The sequence below is a fragment of the Panicum hallii genome, chromosome 9 (genome assembly GCF_002211085.1).
Source record: "Panicum hallii strain FIL2 chromosome 9, PHallii_v3.1, whole genome shotgun sequence".
Classification (NCBI taxonomy): Eukaryota; Viridiplantae; Streptophyta; class Magnoliopsida; order Poales; family Poaceae; genus Panicum; species Panicum hallii.
Window position 1 is genome coordinate 42,992,197 of NC_038050.1, and position 18,811 is coordinate 43,011,007.

At 44.1% G+C, this 18,811-nt stretch overlaps 1 protein-coding gene across 2 annotated transcripts; it reads right to left on the reverse strand.

The window, feature by feature from the left end:
* Positions 1-12: 12 nt before the first annotated feature.
* LOC112876569 (mitochondrial outer membrane protein porin 5-like) lies at positions 13-4,370 on the reverse strand. Of its 2 annotated transcripts, none has more exons than XM_025940705.1 (7): positions 4,198-4,370; positions 3,993-4,060; positions 1,301-1,411; positions 1,131-1,217; positions 983-1,039; positions 683-891; positions 13-577 (listed from the first exon to the last, which is right to left on the reverse strand). In XM_025940705.1, exons 1-7 carry the CDS (start codon positions 4,241-4,243, stop codon positions 271-273), a joined length of 885 nt encoding a protein of 294 aa, XP_025796490.1. In that variant the 5' UTR covers positions 4,244-4,370; the 3' UTR covers positions 13-270. The 2 variants fall into 2 exon arrangements, with proteins under 2 accessions (XP_025796490.1, XP_025796489.1); XM_025940704.1 differs by having other exon boundaries at positions 956-1,039.
* Positions 4,371-18,811: the final 14,441 nt, after the last annotated feature.

Here is an 18,811-nt window from a genome sequence, read left to right on the forward strand (position 1 = left end):
GACAGTGGTTAAATCGACAATTAGCATATACCATCTTTAAAAAAATGAAAGCAGTGCATATCTATCAGCGAGACTTGGTATCTGATTCCGTCAAGACCAAAAAGTGGTCAACAATTCACCCAAATCCTGTGGGCAACTCCATATTTTGCCCACACTTTCAAGACATAAACCGAACATTCGCTGTCTTCAAACCAAGTTATTTCCTTCAGCTTTGCAAACCGCCCAAAAAAACCCTCAATATTTTGTTAAGCTCTACTACGGAGCATCCCATCAGGGTACGAGAGCGAGAGCTAAACCAATCTTGGGAGGTTTATCCAAGGCCTTCATGTCGAATTCACCCGAGATCATCAGATGTGACTTTGGTTTCACCTGAAGCCGAAGAAGAGCTGCAAGACTTCCAGAGTCGTTGAGCCTTGCCTTCACTGTTGTCTGAGCATCAACAGTGTAGAGACCGCCAACAGTGAGCGTGTTCTCTTTCTTTGAGAGTTTCCGCGTTAATTCTACTACAGCTGAGACCTTCTGCTTCTTATCAAAATGGTACAGGCCATACACTTTGATGGTGTCGCCTTTGTCAGCCCTATAAGAAACAGAGTTCATTTAGCAATGCTAGCCCAACATACAATTCTGTGAATATGTAGCAATTTGAATTGACACACCCATCCACCAAGAGTAAACAACTTACATAATGAGTGCAGCATGATAGTATTTACTAGTCATGCCAATAGCAGCTCTGTAATTTCTAAATTTCCCTCTTGCTGCATCGTATCTACATTCAGCACCAAAGGCAACACCTTCCGTGCCTACTGTAGCAGAAAACTCAATCATAGGGGAGGGCTTCATGCGAACCACAGTGGCAAAAGTTGCATTTTCATGGAAGTATTGCAGCTTCAACTGTCAAAAAATGTCAGCGTACATAAGTCACTGACATTAAAAGGTTCAAGGATAAGGTAGTCACCTTTAATGGGTCGTCAGGTAACTTAACAGAAACCACAAGCTTCCTGTATGGCAGGGCTTCAGATATTATAAAGGCAGTAGAGATCTACACAAATAATTAAAAAAACACTGCCATTAGCAAGAAATTTCAGCAATTAGTGCAATATCAACAAAAAGTGTAAGAAAAAAGTGATAACCTTACTAGCATTGCAATCAGGCAGCTTAACAGAAATCGCAAGCTTTGTGGATGGCAGGACTCCCAGTACATTAAAAGTAGTGGAGACCTGCACGAATCATATAAAAGCATTGTGATTAGCAACATGCCAGTATGGGAGAAAGTGTGAACTGAGAACTGCAAAGAACTAACATTTGATTCCGCGTCCACTTTGAAACAGATGAGGGCATTTTTGTGCTGGTACACTGAGCTGATATCAAGAGAATAAAGTCCTCCTTTCTTCACAGCAGTTGAGGTGAGACACTGAAAAGTTCAGGAAAAAAATCATCACTAAAACATCCATTCTTCATTTGATATTACGTAAGCACTAAGCAGAGATATCAAGGGACTTGCTCTGCTTGTAAAGCAAACATCGCATGAAAGAAAAAACTGTAAATAGGAATGCAGCAACTCTTCCTCTTAAAAAACTATTTAAGTTCACATCCCTAAACCTGTGAAGATGCTCCACATTAAAGGCAAAAGGAACATAGGAGAATTTTCAGTGGTATCGAACACTGCAAGCATGGTCTCCAAGTTGACAAGTAATTTCTATTATATATTTATAAAAACAAATACAACAATAATATTATGGAAGTACTTATGAAAGCAAATATACGCATTATTTTGACATTTCTGATATATAAACTTTAAAAATATATTGGTAGCTTAACTTTCAAAAAAATAATTGACTTATGTAAACAAAAACATGTTTCAGTAACCAGAGTTTGCATCATCATTGCCTTAATCAAACAAAACATAAAGGGCACCAGTAAGTTTCAAATTATAGTATTTTACAGATCCAGTAACATCTCATCAAACATAATAAACAATAGGTAAACTCAATAAAAAAGAAATGAACAGTCTCAGTATTCGATGAACTAGGGGGACCATACCAGGACCTTGGTCAAGTGAGCATGCATCTAGATACCAGAACGACCTTCGAAACCAGCTTTGGGGTTAAGTAGCCCAAAAATTAGAGGTTTAGGCAATAGGAAACCATGTCTGAAGTTTATGTCCAGCTGAAACTTGGGAGATACACCGGGCAACTTCTAAGAAGTTAACCGAAACTTATATCTACTAGTAGCCACATTTGTGGCTGAAACTTCACTTCCTTTACAATTAGACTAGTGTTGGGTGGCAAGAAGCAATAGCTGCAAAATCATCCTAGGCCACCACTGCAGCAACGCTGCAGACATTAGTTAGATAGATGGCTTAGGCATGGCGGCATGCATCATTAAAAAAAAAATCGACCAGCGGGGGAAAGGCTCCCCCACAGTATTACAACTGAAAAGAAACCGCAGCCAAACCGGTCGAGAAAACTCTTGAACCTTGGCTTCATCCTATAGGGCCGCACCGTAACCTAGACCCACCACGACCCACTGGGTTGGCGACCACTACAACTACCCCTGATATGAGGGCCCAAACCAAACATAGGTGCCACAGGCCGGCACCTTGCAACTATTTGTTGGGTGGCCAGCGAGAGGATTTTTTGATGCCACCAGGATTTGGACCTTGGTTGGTGTCTCCCTCAAGTGAGGTGCTTACCATTACACTACAAGAGTGCTGGCTGCCAGCATGCATCATTAGTTAGACAGATTGATCGGTATCTTATCATGTACCAAACTGTTGTTTGGGTGCATAGCTAACTCTATATAAGAACATTTGTCTTCATTAGCATGCGAACAACAAGAATCACTCGATCTGATCTACCTAAAGGTTATTCTTCCCAAACAGCCAATGCTGCATGGCTATCCTCTCAGCAGCCCACCCCCCCCCCCCCAACACCCACCCACCCACCCACACATGGACTGTTAAATGGTTTATAGGACATTTAGGAAAAATTTCAGTACAAAGAAAAATTCCAGCGTCCAAGCAATGATCTCACAATTTAATCTGTGCAAAACATTCTACCTTAAATTGCACAAATTTTGGATCTATCACAATACTCCCTCTGTCCATCGTGCAATGAGCGTATTCTGGTAGAGTAAAAATCTTCTACAATATATGTTGGCTCTTAATTGATCTTGAATATATTGTCAATTGCTACGACATCAATATCATCTTAAAGCCAGTTTCAATCTACTGATACAAACATTTCAGTTGTATAACATACTGTTAGACAATTTTGGTACTATATGTGATTTCAAAGGCAGCTGCACAGAGATAACCCTGAATCAGAGCTTTTCAAACAAACATTCCACAAATTTTAACCAAACATGCTATCCATTTATACAGAAGAAGATTATCATTTGGATGCAGCAACCACTACAAACAGTTCCAACAAATAGACACAGTCGCAAATGGTCCAAGAAGTTGAGAGACTACATACAGAACCATGAGCAACAAAATCACAAGCAGACTCGAAATGAGCATAGAGTACTAGAATCATCGTGCTTCTCGACAAATCACATGAAAAGCGCCACAATATAATACACCTAGAGTACGCAGGCCTCCAATATGCTACAACATGGTTCAACAAACAACGAAATTAGTCCACAAAGGAGAATCAAGAATGTTATACTTCTATTTTTGCTGCCCCCTTCTTAAATGAAGGGCAGAGTCGCTCATGCCTTTGCTTTCAAAAGGGAAAAAAGAAAAGAAAAATCAAGAATTTACTACGATCGGCAAGTGAGTCAATCAGGAGTTCAGGACACGGGAGCAACCACAGCCCACGGCACCACCAGTAACGTCGAAGCCGTAACTGAATCAAGAAAGCATCGTTATATAGAACACCTGAAGCTTCTGAATCGTTATAGACGCTAGCAGCACCGAAGCTCCCGGGGATAAGAGAAAACCCCAACGAACGTGATCGGAGGTGGGGGAGAGGGGCGCGACCCACGCTTACCACCCCGGAGGCGGTGACGGTGGAGAGGGTGACCTCCCGGTCGCAGGTGTAGTCCTTGGTCAGCAGGTCTGCGGCCGAGCGAACCCAAGGAGGCGCGAATCAAACGGGTCATGGATCAGTGCTGCCTCGTCGGAAGGAGAGCAGCGAATCGAAGGAACCAAGAATACAAATTGAGCGGCAAGTGGAACGGAGGAGGCGCGCGTACCCTTGGCCTTCTTGCCGATGTCGGAGAAGAGTCCGGGGCTCCTCATGGCGGCGGGCGGGGGCCGGGAGAGGAGGGGTGGACGGCTTGGGAGTTGGAGCGGGGTGGAGGCCGACAGCGGCAGGAAGTGCAGAGGACACAGGCGGCCGGCACAAGCGTGTGACGGTTTTGCGGCCCCTTTCAGCCCCGATTCAGTTTCTCCCGCGCGCTGCCTCGCGTCCCCTTCCATTCAGTACCCGCCAAGTAGTCAAAAGCGTAGCCGCTTGTTTCGTCAGCCATGAGCCCATGACACCGTTTGGCAGTCGCCGGTTGACTAGTACTGTAGCATCGTCGGTGTCTCTCTCGGTGTTACTAGTTGTTTTTCTGATGGGTAAAGCTAAGCTAACTTAATTCAAAAGCTTATATTGGTTGACTAACATATATACGACGGTGCATTGTTACAGGAAGCCATATAAACATATTAATAAATATATAAAAATATATATTATACATTATATGTATTTTATAATAATATATTACGTGTCGGGTGATGATTTTAGTCTTTTTTTTCTATTTTACTCCTCGAGTGCTAATTCTAAATAGTTTCGGATCCTAATTAACTCAATATACAATCTCCAGATTCCGATTTGATGGACCAAGAAATCATTGCTTGTTTTAGTAATAATAGAGATACAGATTCAAAACTAAACTAACTTGGTACAATTTTATTTTCTCTAGAGGTGAAACCTAATACTATGGATTATAAATATTCAATTTCTGTCCTTTTGTCGTTTACATGGTATACAAGGCTCGGTTCTAGGGATTCCAACCCCGTACAGTTCCAGAAAGCCTTGGAGCATAATTTTTTTTGAGACAAGGGAGATTCATTCATTAACTAGTACCGGGATTACAATCAACAATCACCAAGTGAACAACACACTCCGAGGTTTCATGCCACCTCCCCGAAGGAACGCTACTTGATACGTGCTTTGCAAGAACATGTGCAACCCTATTACAATTTCTACCAGAAAAAGTTAAGAGTAAAGTTCTGAAACAGAGAGCTCAGCTCCCGGATCCCCCTCAGCACCGCAAGCACGCTGGACCTCTGGTGTTCTCCTGCATGCCAATTGCCAATGTGGCACCAGCTCCAGGCAGTCTGTTTCCACGGTTACTTGCTGCATCCCGAACTGCTGTGCTAGCAGCACGCCGTCCCTACAAGCTAGGGCCTCCATCACAAGAGCATCAGGACACTTAGCATACATTACTACGAAAAAAGTTTATTACCCGCCCTACTTCTCGTAGCTAAAAATACGATTTCCTAAAAATCAATTTTTAAAAATTAAAAAAAATAAAAAATAAAAAATAGCAAAATAAAAAAGAAAAAATATTGCAGCGAAACAGCCAACACCACGAGTCGCTGTACTGTCGAGTTATAATTTTTGTTATAAAATATACACACTTGCATCACCCGCGATTCAAACCGCATAGCTTAAACCTCGCGTGTACCTTCCTCTTCACCATACTATGCAGTCACCTATGACTCTATAGAGTACGTTATTCTTTTATATTAACTCTGATTTTATATTAACTCTGAAAGTGATTTGCAGGGACGGGTGACGCCATTACCCGCCCCTATAAATCGTTTCTAGAGGTGGATAACACCACCACCTGCCACTAAAAATATTTTTCAATTTTATTTTGAAAATTTATTTAAATCTTTATATATAGCAAAACAAATAACAAAGTGAAACTTCTACACTATGGTTATTGTGAACTGAAGATAAAAAAATATATCAAGTATATTTCAGTATATATAAAGGTTAAGATTATTGAAAGCTCAAAGTATGACTTGAGTTGTATGACATACTATATAGTCATAGCCAAATATGTAGATTCATAATAATTTTTTGGACAATTAAATAACCTTAAATGAAAAGGTTATGAACTACAAAGTTTTAAATCTACTCATTCTCTACAATTTTGATATAAAGTTTAACTTCATCCGAAATCATATGATAAAGTTATGATTTTCTTTTTGCGTGAAATAATTTTTAGGAGCGGTCATGCTACCACCGGTCCCCTATATTTTTAGGGACGGATGATGCCATCACCCGCCCCTAGAAATGCCACCATTTTATGGGGCCATGACCCGCCCTTGACAATGATGTTCATTTGCAGGGCAATGATGTAACCCGTCTCTAAAAATATTTTTCTAGGGGTGAATCGGATACTATAGTACCCCCGCTCTATTTGTAGGAGCGGATTATCTTTTGACCCGTCTCAGGAAAAAAATAGGACGCTGCTGCAAATTGTAGTAGTGATACCATTTAGCTCCTCCTCCTCTGAAGACTCCCTGGTGATCTCTAAGCACTGCACCAGTCGCCCCCTGCCGCTGGTCAGCATAGAAAGCCCCATCAACATTGCACTTAGCCCACCCTTCGCTCGGTGGTTTCCAGTTCAACCTTTGTTTGCTCCTCACTTTCTGCTCTTGTGGGTGCGTCAGTTTCCAGGGATCGTAAGCTGCGTCTCCTGCCCACTGAACAGCTGCTCTTATTGGCATTGGTTGCTCACCATGCCTTCTCCGATTCCTCAACAGCCACGGTGCATACATTCCAACAATTATCATTGCACGTTCTTTCTCAGAGCAGGAACTTGCAAACAGCAAGTTCTTCGCCCACATATCAGGGTGCAGGCTTGGTAGTTTGATTCCCATCATTGTCTTTGTATGTTCCCAAAACAGCTTTGCCACAGTGCAATCGACAAGCACATGTTTAATGGATTCCTTATCAGCACTGTTGGAATTGTGGCCTATATTAGGCCCATACATGGCTGGAGTTTGGGTGGTCCAATTTCATATAGGAAGCCAAGATGGTGTTGTAGAAGTGGCATGTGGGACTTTAGTCCCACATTGCTCACTTAGGTGGACATATACCAACATATATGTGGGGCTTTATGAGCCTCTACACATGTGAGACAAAGGGATGAAGGATGCTATGCTGTGAACACACACAAGCCACACACGCACGCATGCGCGTTACGCGTTATTATCGCGTGACTTGTGACTTGGGACAATGCGCGATCGCGTCGTGTCGTGTTATTCCAGCAGTTTAATTTTGCCTTTTGTTTTGTTGGCCAATTTCTACCACACCTAGACTGCCACGTCAACCGGGAGTAGTGGGCGCACGTTCCGTGCGTGGGCTCCAGTCGGTTGCCGTAGAGAGGTCCCAGGGGGCGGTTCCTGAGATTTAGGCAGATCGAATCTGAGAGGCAGGGAACCCCTCTATATATGGGAGACGTCCTGTACACGGGGAGGTCACCGGTGACTCGCATCGGACTCTCTCTCTTTCTCTACGCCGCCGCTTTCAGCCCTGCCGTCCCTTCGTCCGCCGTACAGCGGATCGAGGGTCCGAACCGGCGCCGGCGATCTGAGGACCTGTACGGGTGCCGGCGAATCAGGTTTCTAGGAAATGCGCTCGCACGTCCGCTCGTGTCCTTCCTCTTCATCGACGATTTCTTCGCTGCATCCGCGCGGGATCCACTGTAAGTTAAGCCAGTGTTCCATGCATTTCTTTTATGATGATCTCATGGCCAGATCTGGTGTCTGTTTATATTAGATGTATAGTTTTACACGAGTTCATCTTGATCTGTGTAGTATTAGGGTTATTCATGTTAATCGCTAGTAATTGTATGTTCTCTCATATGCTGCTCTAGTTGTACAAATTAATCTTAAACCCTATTAATTTTCTAACAATCCAGAAACCTGAGATAATTAACATGGCTGGAATTTTGGATGCACTGAAACCTGAGCGATTTGCTGGGGGTGACAACTTTAAAAGATGGCAGACTAGGGTTAAGTTCTGGCTCGTGAGCATGAAGATCTGGTGGGTGATCTCACCAGTTCTTCCTCTGTCTGAGGAGCAGAACTGCGCATTCGAGTTAGATAACTCGACTTGTGTTGGCTGCATCTTGTCTTTGTTGTCTGATCAACTATGTGATATTTATATGAAATATGATGTGGCACGTGAAATATGGGAGGCCCTGGACCGCAAATATGCGGAATCAGATGCTGGAAGGGAACTCTATGTTAATGACCAGTACCATGAGTACAGAATGGTTGATGACCGTTCTGTAGTGGAACAGGCTCATGAGATCCAGCTTCTGGTGGGGGAACTTGCGGATTTTGATTGCGTCTTGCCTGACAAGTTTGTGGTTGGTGTCATCATTGCCAAACTTCCTCCATCTTGGAGGAGTTTTGCCACGAGCCTCAAGCACAAGAAGGAGGTCATGACTGTTGAAAGTCTGATCGCTTCTCTTGATGTTGAGGAGAAGGCAAGAGCAAAGGACATGACTCGTTCTGTTCCATCGGATGGAGGCCTCTCTAATGCCAACGTAGTTGAAAGCAAATCTGGTGGTGGAAACAAAAACAAGAACTAGAAGCCAAAAGCCAAGCAGAATACTGACTTTAAGAAGAAGAAGAAGAACCTCGTGGACCTCACTCGCTTTGTATGTGGTGAGCCTGGGCACATTGCCAGAAAATGCCGCAACAGAAAAGGCAAGAAAGGTGGTGGTCAGAAAACTGCAAACGTGACTGTTGGCGAGGCTGGAAATTCTAGGTATGTTCCAGAAATTCTTCTAGCATGTCAAGCCACCGATTAGTAGTTAGACACAGGAGCTAATGTTCATGTCTGTTCTGACTTTAATTTGTTCTCTTCTTATCAGGCTACCGATAGTTCCTCCATCGTGATGGGGAATGGTTCACGGGCTGCTGTACATGGAGTAGGAAGAGTCAATTTGAAGTTAACTTCCGGAAAGACTCTTTCTTTGAAGAATGTGCAGCATGTTCCAGGAATAAGCAGGAACCTCATCAGTGGTTCACTTTTATGTCGTGATGGTCATAAGTTGGTTTTTGAGTCGAACAAGTTTATTGTTTTGAAATTTGGTATGTTTATTGGCAAAGGTTATGACAGTGGCGGTCTGTTCCGTCTTTCAGTGATTGAAGATTGTAATAATGTGACAAACTCTATTTCTATTTCTGAAATGAATGTTGGGGAGGCTGCTGTTTGGCACTCTTGTTTGTGTCACATTAATTTCGATCGTATTATCCGTTTATCCAAGCTTAATTTGATTCCTAAAATTCCTATTGTTAGAGATCAAAGTGCCATGCTTGTGTGCAAGCTAAGCAACCACGCAAACCTTTTAAACGCATGGAAGAGAAGAGCTTAGCACCTCTTGATCTCATTCACATGGATCTGCGTGAAATGAATGGAATTTTAACTAGAGCAGGAAAGAAGTATTTCATATCATTTATTGATGATGCTACTAGATTTTCTCAGCTCTATCTTGTTAAAACGAAAGATGAGGCACTTAATTGTTTTAAAATCTATAAGGCAGAGGTAGAAAACCAACTAGAAAAGAAAATTAAACGGGTAAGGTCCGATAGAGGAGGAGAGTATCTTTCTAACTATTTCGGTGAATTCTGTGCGGAGCATGGCATCATCCATGAGACAACGGCACCCTATTCGCCCCCATCAAATGGAGTGGCTAAACGGAAAAACTGAACATTGACGGACTTGGTTAATGCCATGTTAGATAGTTCGGGATTACCTAAGCCATGGTGGGGCGAGGCCATTTTGACCGCATGTTTTGTTCTAAACCGAGTTCCATCAGCTAAGGGTGAAGTAACCCCTTATGAAGGATGGAAAGGAAGAAAGCCTGCTCTTGGTTTTTGTGACACTCAGGTACTTAGTATTGTCACACCCTAAATTTTAGTATGATGTTGCGTGCAAAATGTGGTGAAAGTGTGTTTAAAAATTTAAATGCTAAGTAAAAGGGGTTGTTTATATAATTATAAAGTAATAAAGGTCCTTTAGTGTTAAATGGGTAAGTATGGAGGGTAGAATTTAAATGTATGAGGGTTGTTTTGCAAAAGTCAAAAACTTGTGTTTAAATCGCAAATATAGGTGAAACTACTCATAAGATGTATATGTAGTGTAGTTTTTAAATAGGATTTAATAAAGTTTAGAAACTTTGCTAAGTTTTATAGTAGTTTCAAATCTATTGCTCTTCTGCAAATGAACCTTAAAACAAAGTTGTAGATTTTGAAAAACCCTACACTTTTCCATTTGGGCCCATCTTCATTTGAGCTTTGGTTTGAAAGTTACTTGAACATTACAGTGGAGTCCCTGTGTTTTTGAGATTTTGCTTTTCAGTCCTCCTTCGTCTACCTCCCTCCCTCCTCCTCTCTTCTCTCTACGCCCGACTGCCGCCGCCGCTCCTGCCGGCCATGTGCCGCGCGCCGCCGCCCCGCGCTGCTCAGAGCCAAGCCACGTGTCGCCTCAGCCCAGTGCCACCGCCCCCCCCCGAGCCGCGCTGGCTATTCCCCGGCGTGCCACGCTGCCCGGCCGTCTGCCCGAGCCGCTCTTCGCCGCCGCTCGCCGTCGCTGCGACCCGATCAGCGCCACCTCCTGCTCCCTGCAGATCCCACGTGTCGCTCCTTGGCCGACTGCCGCCTTACCTCTCCCCGCTGCCGTCCTCCGCGCGCGCCACGCCAACCCCGCCGCTACCCGAGCTCCGCCGCGGTCGCCACGCCACGCATGCTGTCGATCCCTAACACTGCCTCTCGGCCACTGTGTTCTCTTTAGCAACTTAAAGCATGTCTTGAGCCCCCACTGCATCCTCTCTTGTGCTCCTGCAACCACAATTTCACCGCCATTCCTTTCTCCCGACCCCGCGCCTCACCGGACCACCATCGCCACCACTGCCCACCATCGTCAGCCGCCCTCGCTACCTCCGAACCCCAATCCAGTGCTGCTAGAGCACCGCTGTGACTCACTTGTGCTCCCAAGCCCCTCCAATTTCATTTCCCCACGCCCAACCATCATCCCCCACAGCATCGGTGAGCTCCGAGCTCCGCCGCCGCTCGGCCTCCCGTCGACCCGCCGATACAGAGCCGTTTCACTCCCGCCCAAGGCACCAACAGCACCACACCAACCTATAGAAGCTCCTCGACTACTTCCCCGCCACTCTCCGGCATCCCAGCTTGCAGAACGCTGCGCCGTCATCGCCGCCGGTAAGAACCCGAGCTGCCCCACCGTCGAGCACCACCTTCTGCCCCGTCTCCGACCAAATTGGGCACAGGAAACGCATCCCCACACTCCCGTGATGCTCCTGCATGCCTTGTTCATCCCTGTTCGCCAGCCCTTCACTGGGAACACTGATGCGCCGCCACGACCGCCGCCATCCATCGCCGCCGGCCATGCTCCGCCACTGTTCCTCGAGCACATCACCCACCCCTAGACTCAGTAGGTTCTGGAGGTCGTATAGGACCGGTTCTTCCCCGGCCAAACCCTCACCGCCGGCAAGAACATCATGGACAGAGCCGTCGGTCGCCGTCGAGAGCCGGCAAGGGCGTATCTGTGATTTCTTTTTCTGTTCTGGGGGTCTCTGTGCAAGTAACCGAGGGTCTCTTTGCAAGTCTCTAGTTTAGTGTTATCTGTCAACTTGTAAAATTCATAGGAATGCATAGAAAAATCCAAAAATTACCAAACCAGTTTTGTTGGAATCTAGAAATATAAATCTACAACTTTTGTTAATAAAGTTTGGTTTGAAACTAAATGTATTTTGATCTATTTTAAACTCAAAGTAAAAGAGTATCTTATGCATAACTTGTGCATATAAACTTATTTCCTTGTAATTTTTGGTATGTAGCTTCTCTAGGTCATGGGTAAGCCAGTGTAAAAATTTCAAACTTAGTATTGCTTTGTAGTTTAAGTTCTTCTAAACTTTTGCAAATCAAATTTGAAATGGTTTGAATTTAAATAAGCATATTCCTAAGGCTTCTATGTTTAGATCTTTTTACCATAACCATGTTTATAGTTAGTTCATAATTAAATTTTCAAGACTTTATAGTTCTATTTACCCAAGATTTGAACTTAAATTTGAAATTTGAATTCAAATTCTAATACTTTAGTCTCTGTTTCCAGAAAACTATGAAAAATTTACCATATGCTTATTTAATGAAAATAAACTTAACCACAAAAATCCATGGTCAGAAGCTTTATGGTTTTCCAAAATAAAAATTAAACTTGTCAATTACTTCAAAGTAATTCCATGACTTAAGTATGCATAGTAGTTTGGGATCAAACCCCCCTTACTTCATGAGTCTATATTGATTAATTTGTTGGATTGCAACTTTATCGTGAAATGAAATCCTTAACTTAAGAACCATCTCACTTAAATCATTGCATATCATGTAGAGTCAGCAACGCTCGACGACGGAGACTACGAGCTAGTCCTGGAACAAGACCAAGGGTTTTCTGAAGACCCCACAAACGTCGCCGAGACTCTAACAGAAGCTCCGAACCCAAGTTCGGAAATCTTTGACACTCCTGCCCCCAACCCCACTCAAGAAGGCAAGCCTCGATGCATACCCTAGTATTTCAATTTATTACAACTTTACTTATATATTATATATTTTGCATTACGTCTAGGAGTTGAAAGGAAACCCTAGATGCATAAATCCTAGGAATCCAATGTATTGTACCCGAGTCCTTATCGCATAGATGCTCCGCTAATAGAACCGGCAGAAGTTGAGTGATTTCCTGTCACTCGCGCGATATAGGAGTTGAATATTTACTATCTTGCAATCACTATAAGGATGATGGACGGGGTCATGTGCAATATCATGACTCAAAAGGTTACCCCGTCTGTGTTGATAAATATTGATAAGGTCGAAGTGTGTGGTAGTGGTGGCTAAGCGTTTGAAAGTACTAGCCACATGCCGCGAAATATGGTAAAGTGGTAAGCCTAGTAACCAATCAGCCCGAGGAGTGGACATACCTCCCACCACTCGTAATTTGGTTTTTTTTTCATGCACCGACGTGCGGGAGTACGTTCCGCGCAGCGGACAGGAGTACGGTCATGTAGTCGCGCTACAGACGTATGTCCTGCACAATTGGTGTGCGTACGGTCCTACAGTCGCTTGTGGTGGCCCTGTTCCACGAGTCGGAATGAAAGGCAAACGGTTGCTTTGGAATTATCATGGGATATTCCAAGCGTGTGAGTTAGGTTTGCCTTGCAAGGTTTGGAAATTCGATTCAGAATCGTCCGTTTCTCACAGAGATTGAGACTGCTTATTCCTTCTGCCACATAGAGTAAGAAGTGTAACTATTAATGGAATAATCTTGATGAATGTTAATCTCTACCTTGCTTGTCTAGTGTAGGTGCTTATCTAGAATGGCTAAACAAGTAGAATTTGAAAGCTAAAATTTGAAAGTAGATCATATTCTTTATTGCTTTTTAGCTGAAAATAAACCCAGAACTTTTTCAATGCCTTCATGAGTCTAGTTACCTGTCTAAGTATACCACGAAGCGGGTAAGTCTTGCTGAGTATTAGTATACTCAGTCTTGCTAGTCTATCTTTCAGGAATAACCTTCGAGAACCCCACGGATAGCCCTGCATGGCCAACTTCTGTTCTGTTTGGCTAGTCCGTGGAGTGGGATCCGTCCCGGCTGGCAGGGACCCTCCTGAGTGACACCAAGCTTTGGGCTGAGTACGGTGTTAACCTTCGCGACGTGCGTAGTCGCGTGTTTATTTTCCTTCCGCTGTGAACTTGGACAAGCTGCATAGCTTGTCTGTTAAACACTGTCTGTATAAGTTTACATTCAGTTTGAAAAAGGTTTGTAATAACGTTTGCGTTTCTATAAATTAAAAGTTGATGAACTGTGCTGTGATTGTATACTCGCCTTCGTGCGAGGTAAAACTGCTTCGATCTTGTTGAGCCGTGGTTGTATCGGGTGGAGACCCGACAGACCAATGGGTTGTTCCGTTTGAAGTGCGTTGAGTTATTATTAGCTGTATAGCGATGACTAGCACACTTGAGCTGGAATAATTTAGGCGGTTCTGCCACAGCTAGTATCAGAGCTGTTGGTTTACTCTTACAACTGCAGTAGCTCTTAAAAAGTATTTTCAGGATAAAATTGGCCAAACAAAGGAATTTACAAAGTGCGATGGACCCGTTAAGATTGGTGCTTAGATCGTAAACCCTAGGGACTTATAAGGGAACTATCAGGTGGCTGCTAATGTATATATATAGTCCTATTCTAACTTGCAGCACTACTTTCTGTCAAAACTTAAATTCATGTATAATCCAACCTTACTTTCTGTAACGACACCATCGATAGTGAGGTAAGGAGGTAAGGATCCTTAGCCAACTGAGCGAGCTTGGCGTTCCTGTCGGTGATGCGAACCGATCGCTATTTCTCAAGCAGTGGCCTACTTGAGATGCTGCCAATATAATCAACTTAGGTTGGTTATATTGGGAGTATATGGTTCGACGCAGGGTATGGCGATCGCTGTTCATACCCCCGCATTTTGCGGTACCCCCGTGAATACGTTGTTCTAATGACGTATGTTAACGTTGTCTGTACGGCGGTAATTGTATAGATGCTGTTTCTATAATGAACAGTAGTATTTGGGAACGCTTTCATGTTGTGCTGCCATGAAAGGTTCATATTATATATATGTGGTCTTTTGCAGGTACACTAACCACGATTAAGATGTTAGGACGTATAGGACTTATCGACTAGTTATTAGAGAGAGACGTATGGGTGATGCCACCGAAATTAACCGCGTAAGTCTGAAGATATTCGGCAGTTGTTTTTGGTTGTCAGGTCGAATAGTACGTGCATGCATAATCCATCATCAAATACACGAATGCAATGTATGTTTTGTTCTATTAAGGATGAGTAGTGTGTTGCTTATCTCTAGAATGGGTTAATAGGATTTTTATGGTAGCTCTAAGTTGAGTGTCTTAAGTATCCATCTGATTTCCAGTCTTTGCTGTTATCAGAATTGATTATCTCATTCCATTTACCTTGTGAATTCTTAGCAGGGTAAATAAGTCTCACCATTTGCATTCTTGTTGCAGATGGCAGCCCCTTCCAATATCTTTTGGGATCCGGCAGGGCATCTCCACACAAATGCCTTGCATTGGGAGGGTTTTCCTCATCTTTGGGAATCATTACGTTCATTCTGCTATACCGAACCCCCACAGTATGATGCAGTGGAATATCAGGAAGAAGGTGTTCATCGATGTCGAGTCAGAATGACTATTCCTAAACATCCCTTTCGCTCCCAATGGCAGCCCATCGAAGTCGACGTGGTAGGCTATCGTATAGTCGACACTATTGAGGGAGCAGCTCTAGAAGCCATCTACCTTTTCTGCAACCAGCATCCAAGGGAAGTTGTAGGAAGCCTATCGGTTTATTCCCTGCAATAGATCCCAATGATCCTGAGTGGAATCTCTGGGTAGTCCCTGAAAGTCACAGGTTGGAAGGCTCAATGGAAGAAACGCTTCGGGGTACTATTCGGTTCATGAACGTTTAGCATCACTATCAACTTCTGCTACATCGCGGTATGGGTCAATTGACCAGTATCGCGTAAGGTCACTTCAGGGATACTGATCGACAAGTCACCCAGATTGAGCAGCTTCAAGCCTTGGTGATAGAGAAAGATGGAATCATCGCCGCCCGCGAGGAGACTATTCTTCACCGGGAAGATCAAATCAATGAGAATGATGCGATGATCACCCAACACAACACGATCATTGAGTTTCTCCAGGAACAAATCCACGACCTCATCCTTGAGGTTGATGATGCCCAGGCTCAAATTAATGAACTCCAACAGCACCCAGTACCTTTTGCTATACCAGCACCCGAAGCCGAAGAAGAAGACCCAGAGGAAATTGAGGGAGTTTCAGACCTCGATTCTGAGCATGGAGATCCTATTCTTAGTCCCCATCATTCTTCTTCGGGCAGTCAGTCATCCGTGGGCAATTTTGATGACTTTTAGTTTCGTCTGAGTTGGTGACATCCTAGTTGTAATTAGTGTAGAAAGATGTGACATAGGTATTGAGTAGTCTACCTAGATCTAGAGCCACTTGTTGTATTATATGTGGCATGTATACGTAGGAAATGACTCGTAGTAGTCAAAGCGCCCTGATGTAAGATGTAAGGACCACCAGTGTTTGCGTAGTAATCTAAACCTTGTATGTTACCATCTTACTCAGTATGTTGCGTCCGAAATGAGTTGATTGAATGGAGCATGTACATATCTTTTTGGCAACTGTATATCATCTGAAATTAGGAGTAAGGATATAATTGATAATGGATATCTCCTCTATTTCAGATGGTTCGAGCTACTCGTGGAACCCCGGAAGGTTTTCGGGCAAATCAGGCCAGCGGTTCCCAGCAATCGCCACCGCCACCTCCAAATCTGGCCGAGGTTATGGCCCGACAAACCGAACTCCTCAATCAGCTTGTGCAAGCTCAAATGGGCCAATTCCATCACCAGTCCCGAAGCCGAGATGAACCCCCATTGGCCAGTTATCAAGACTTCCTCAGTACCAAGCCTCCACTATTCCATAAGGCGGATGAGCCCCTTGACACTGACGCTTGGCTCCGCACCATCGAGTCCAAGTTCGCCTTATTGTCTGCCCCATGTTCAGATGAGAACAAGGCGCTCTTTGCAGCCCAACAACTCCGTGGCACTGCCCGCATCTGGTGGGATCATTATCATGCCATGCAACCTGCTGGTCATGTCGTCACTTGGGACGAATTTCGGACCGCTTTTCGAGCGCACCACATCCCCGAAGGACTCATTGAGTGAAAGCTCAATGAATTTCTAAATCTAACTCAGGGAACCCGCACCGTCATGCAATATGCACAGGTCTTCAACCACTTGTGCCAGTATGCGGGTTATCATACGGACATAGACGCCCGCAAAAGAGATCGTTTCCGTCAAGGCCTGAACACCAAACTTAAGGAACGATTGAATTTGGTAAAGGCTGACAATTTCAATGAGCTAGTCAATATGGCCATCACCCAAGAGGACTGCATCTCAGCCCACGGAGCAGAAAAGAAGCGGAAGGCACCCACTGGACCCTCGATGGCGCAACCGTCTAGATATCGGTTGGTCCAGAACACCACTACTCGAGCACCACCTCGAAGTAACTTGCCTGGCAGATGGGTAGCCAGACCACCCCAGCAGGCACGATTCAATCGACCACCGACGCCACAGCCTCAACAGCAACAACAACAAGGTCCACGACCGAGCTTTCCGTCCGCCAACCAAGGAAACAACAACTATCGTTGTTTCAACTGTGGCAGCCCGTCCCACTTTATCAAGGATTGCCCTCAACCTAGGAGATCCTTCCAAGGGCAAACATCCAACCCAATCAACAAGGGCAAGGGCAAGAAGCAAATGGTCCAAGTCCGCCAGGGAAGGGTGAACCTCACCACTCGCTCCGAACTCCCCTAGGGGACACCAATAATGACGGGTACTTTTTCTATCAACCATCAACCCGTGATTGTTCTTTTTGATTCTGGTGCTACCTATAGTTTTATCAGTACAAACTGTGGGATTAAGCTAGGCTTGAATATCTCTTCTACAAATGGGGCATATAGGATAACCACTCCTGGCGGAAAAATCTCCTCTAACCAAATCTGTAGAAAGGTACCACTTCAGCTGGGTAGCCAGTTGATAAAAACAGACTTACTCCTACTAGATCTAGAAGGAATGGATGTTCTCTTAGGTATGGATTGGATGACCCAGCACCAAGTCTCATTAGATATCTTCTCCTGAACTGTGGAGATAGATTCACCCGAGCATGAACCTACCGTTCTTTATCTTCCACAACGAGAGTACACCAATCTTTGTACCTATGCTACAACGGGGATCAAATTAAGGGATATCCTTATCATCTGTGAATACCCAGATGTCTTCCCAGATGATTTTTCTGGAATGCCCCCGGACAGGGATATCGAATTTATCATAGAACTGCAGCCCGGCACAGCCCCTATCTCTAAGAGACCCTATCGTATGCCACCTAATGAGCTTGCCGAGTTAAAAATCCAACTCCAAGACCTCCTTGATAAAGGTTTCATTCATCCGAGTGCATCACCATGGGGTTGTCCAGCCTTATTTGTGAAGAAGAAAGACAATAGCTTAAGGTTATGTGTAGACTATCGCCCTCTCAATGCGGTAACTATCAAAAACAAATATCCTCTACCCCGCATTGATATTCTCTTCGACCAGTTAGCCGGAGCTAAGTTATTCTCTAAGATTGATCTTTGTTCCGGTTATTATCAAATAAAGATCCGGCCAAGTGACATTCCAAAAACGGCCTTCTCCACCCGATATGGTTTATATGAATACCTAGTCATGTCATTTGGTCTTACCAATGCTCCAGTGTATTTCATGTATCTCATGAATTCTGTCTTTATGCAAGAACTCGACAAATTTGTTGTGGTCTTCATCGATGACATTCTGATCTACTCTAAAAATCCAGAAGATCATGCAAAACATCTTCATATTATTCTTCAACGATTAAGAGACCACCATTTGTACGCCAAATTCTCCAAGTGTGAGTTCTGGTTAGATACTGTGAAATTTCTGGGTCATACTATCCCCGGTGACGGTATATCCGTTGACCCCAGTAAAGTACAAGAAGTGATGGATTGAAAACCTCCCACATCAGTTCATCAGATCTGTAGTTTTCTGGGTCTAGCTGGCTATTATCGTCGTTTCATTCCTGACTTCTCCAGAATAGCCAAACCTATGACCGAACTACTAAAGAAA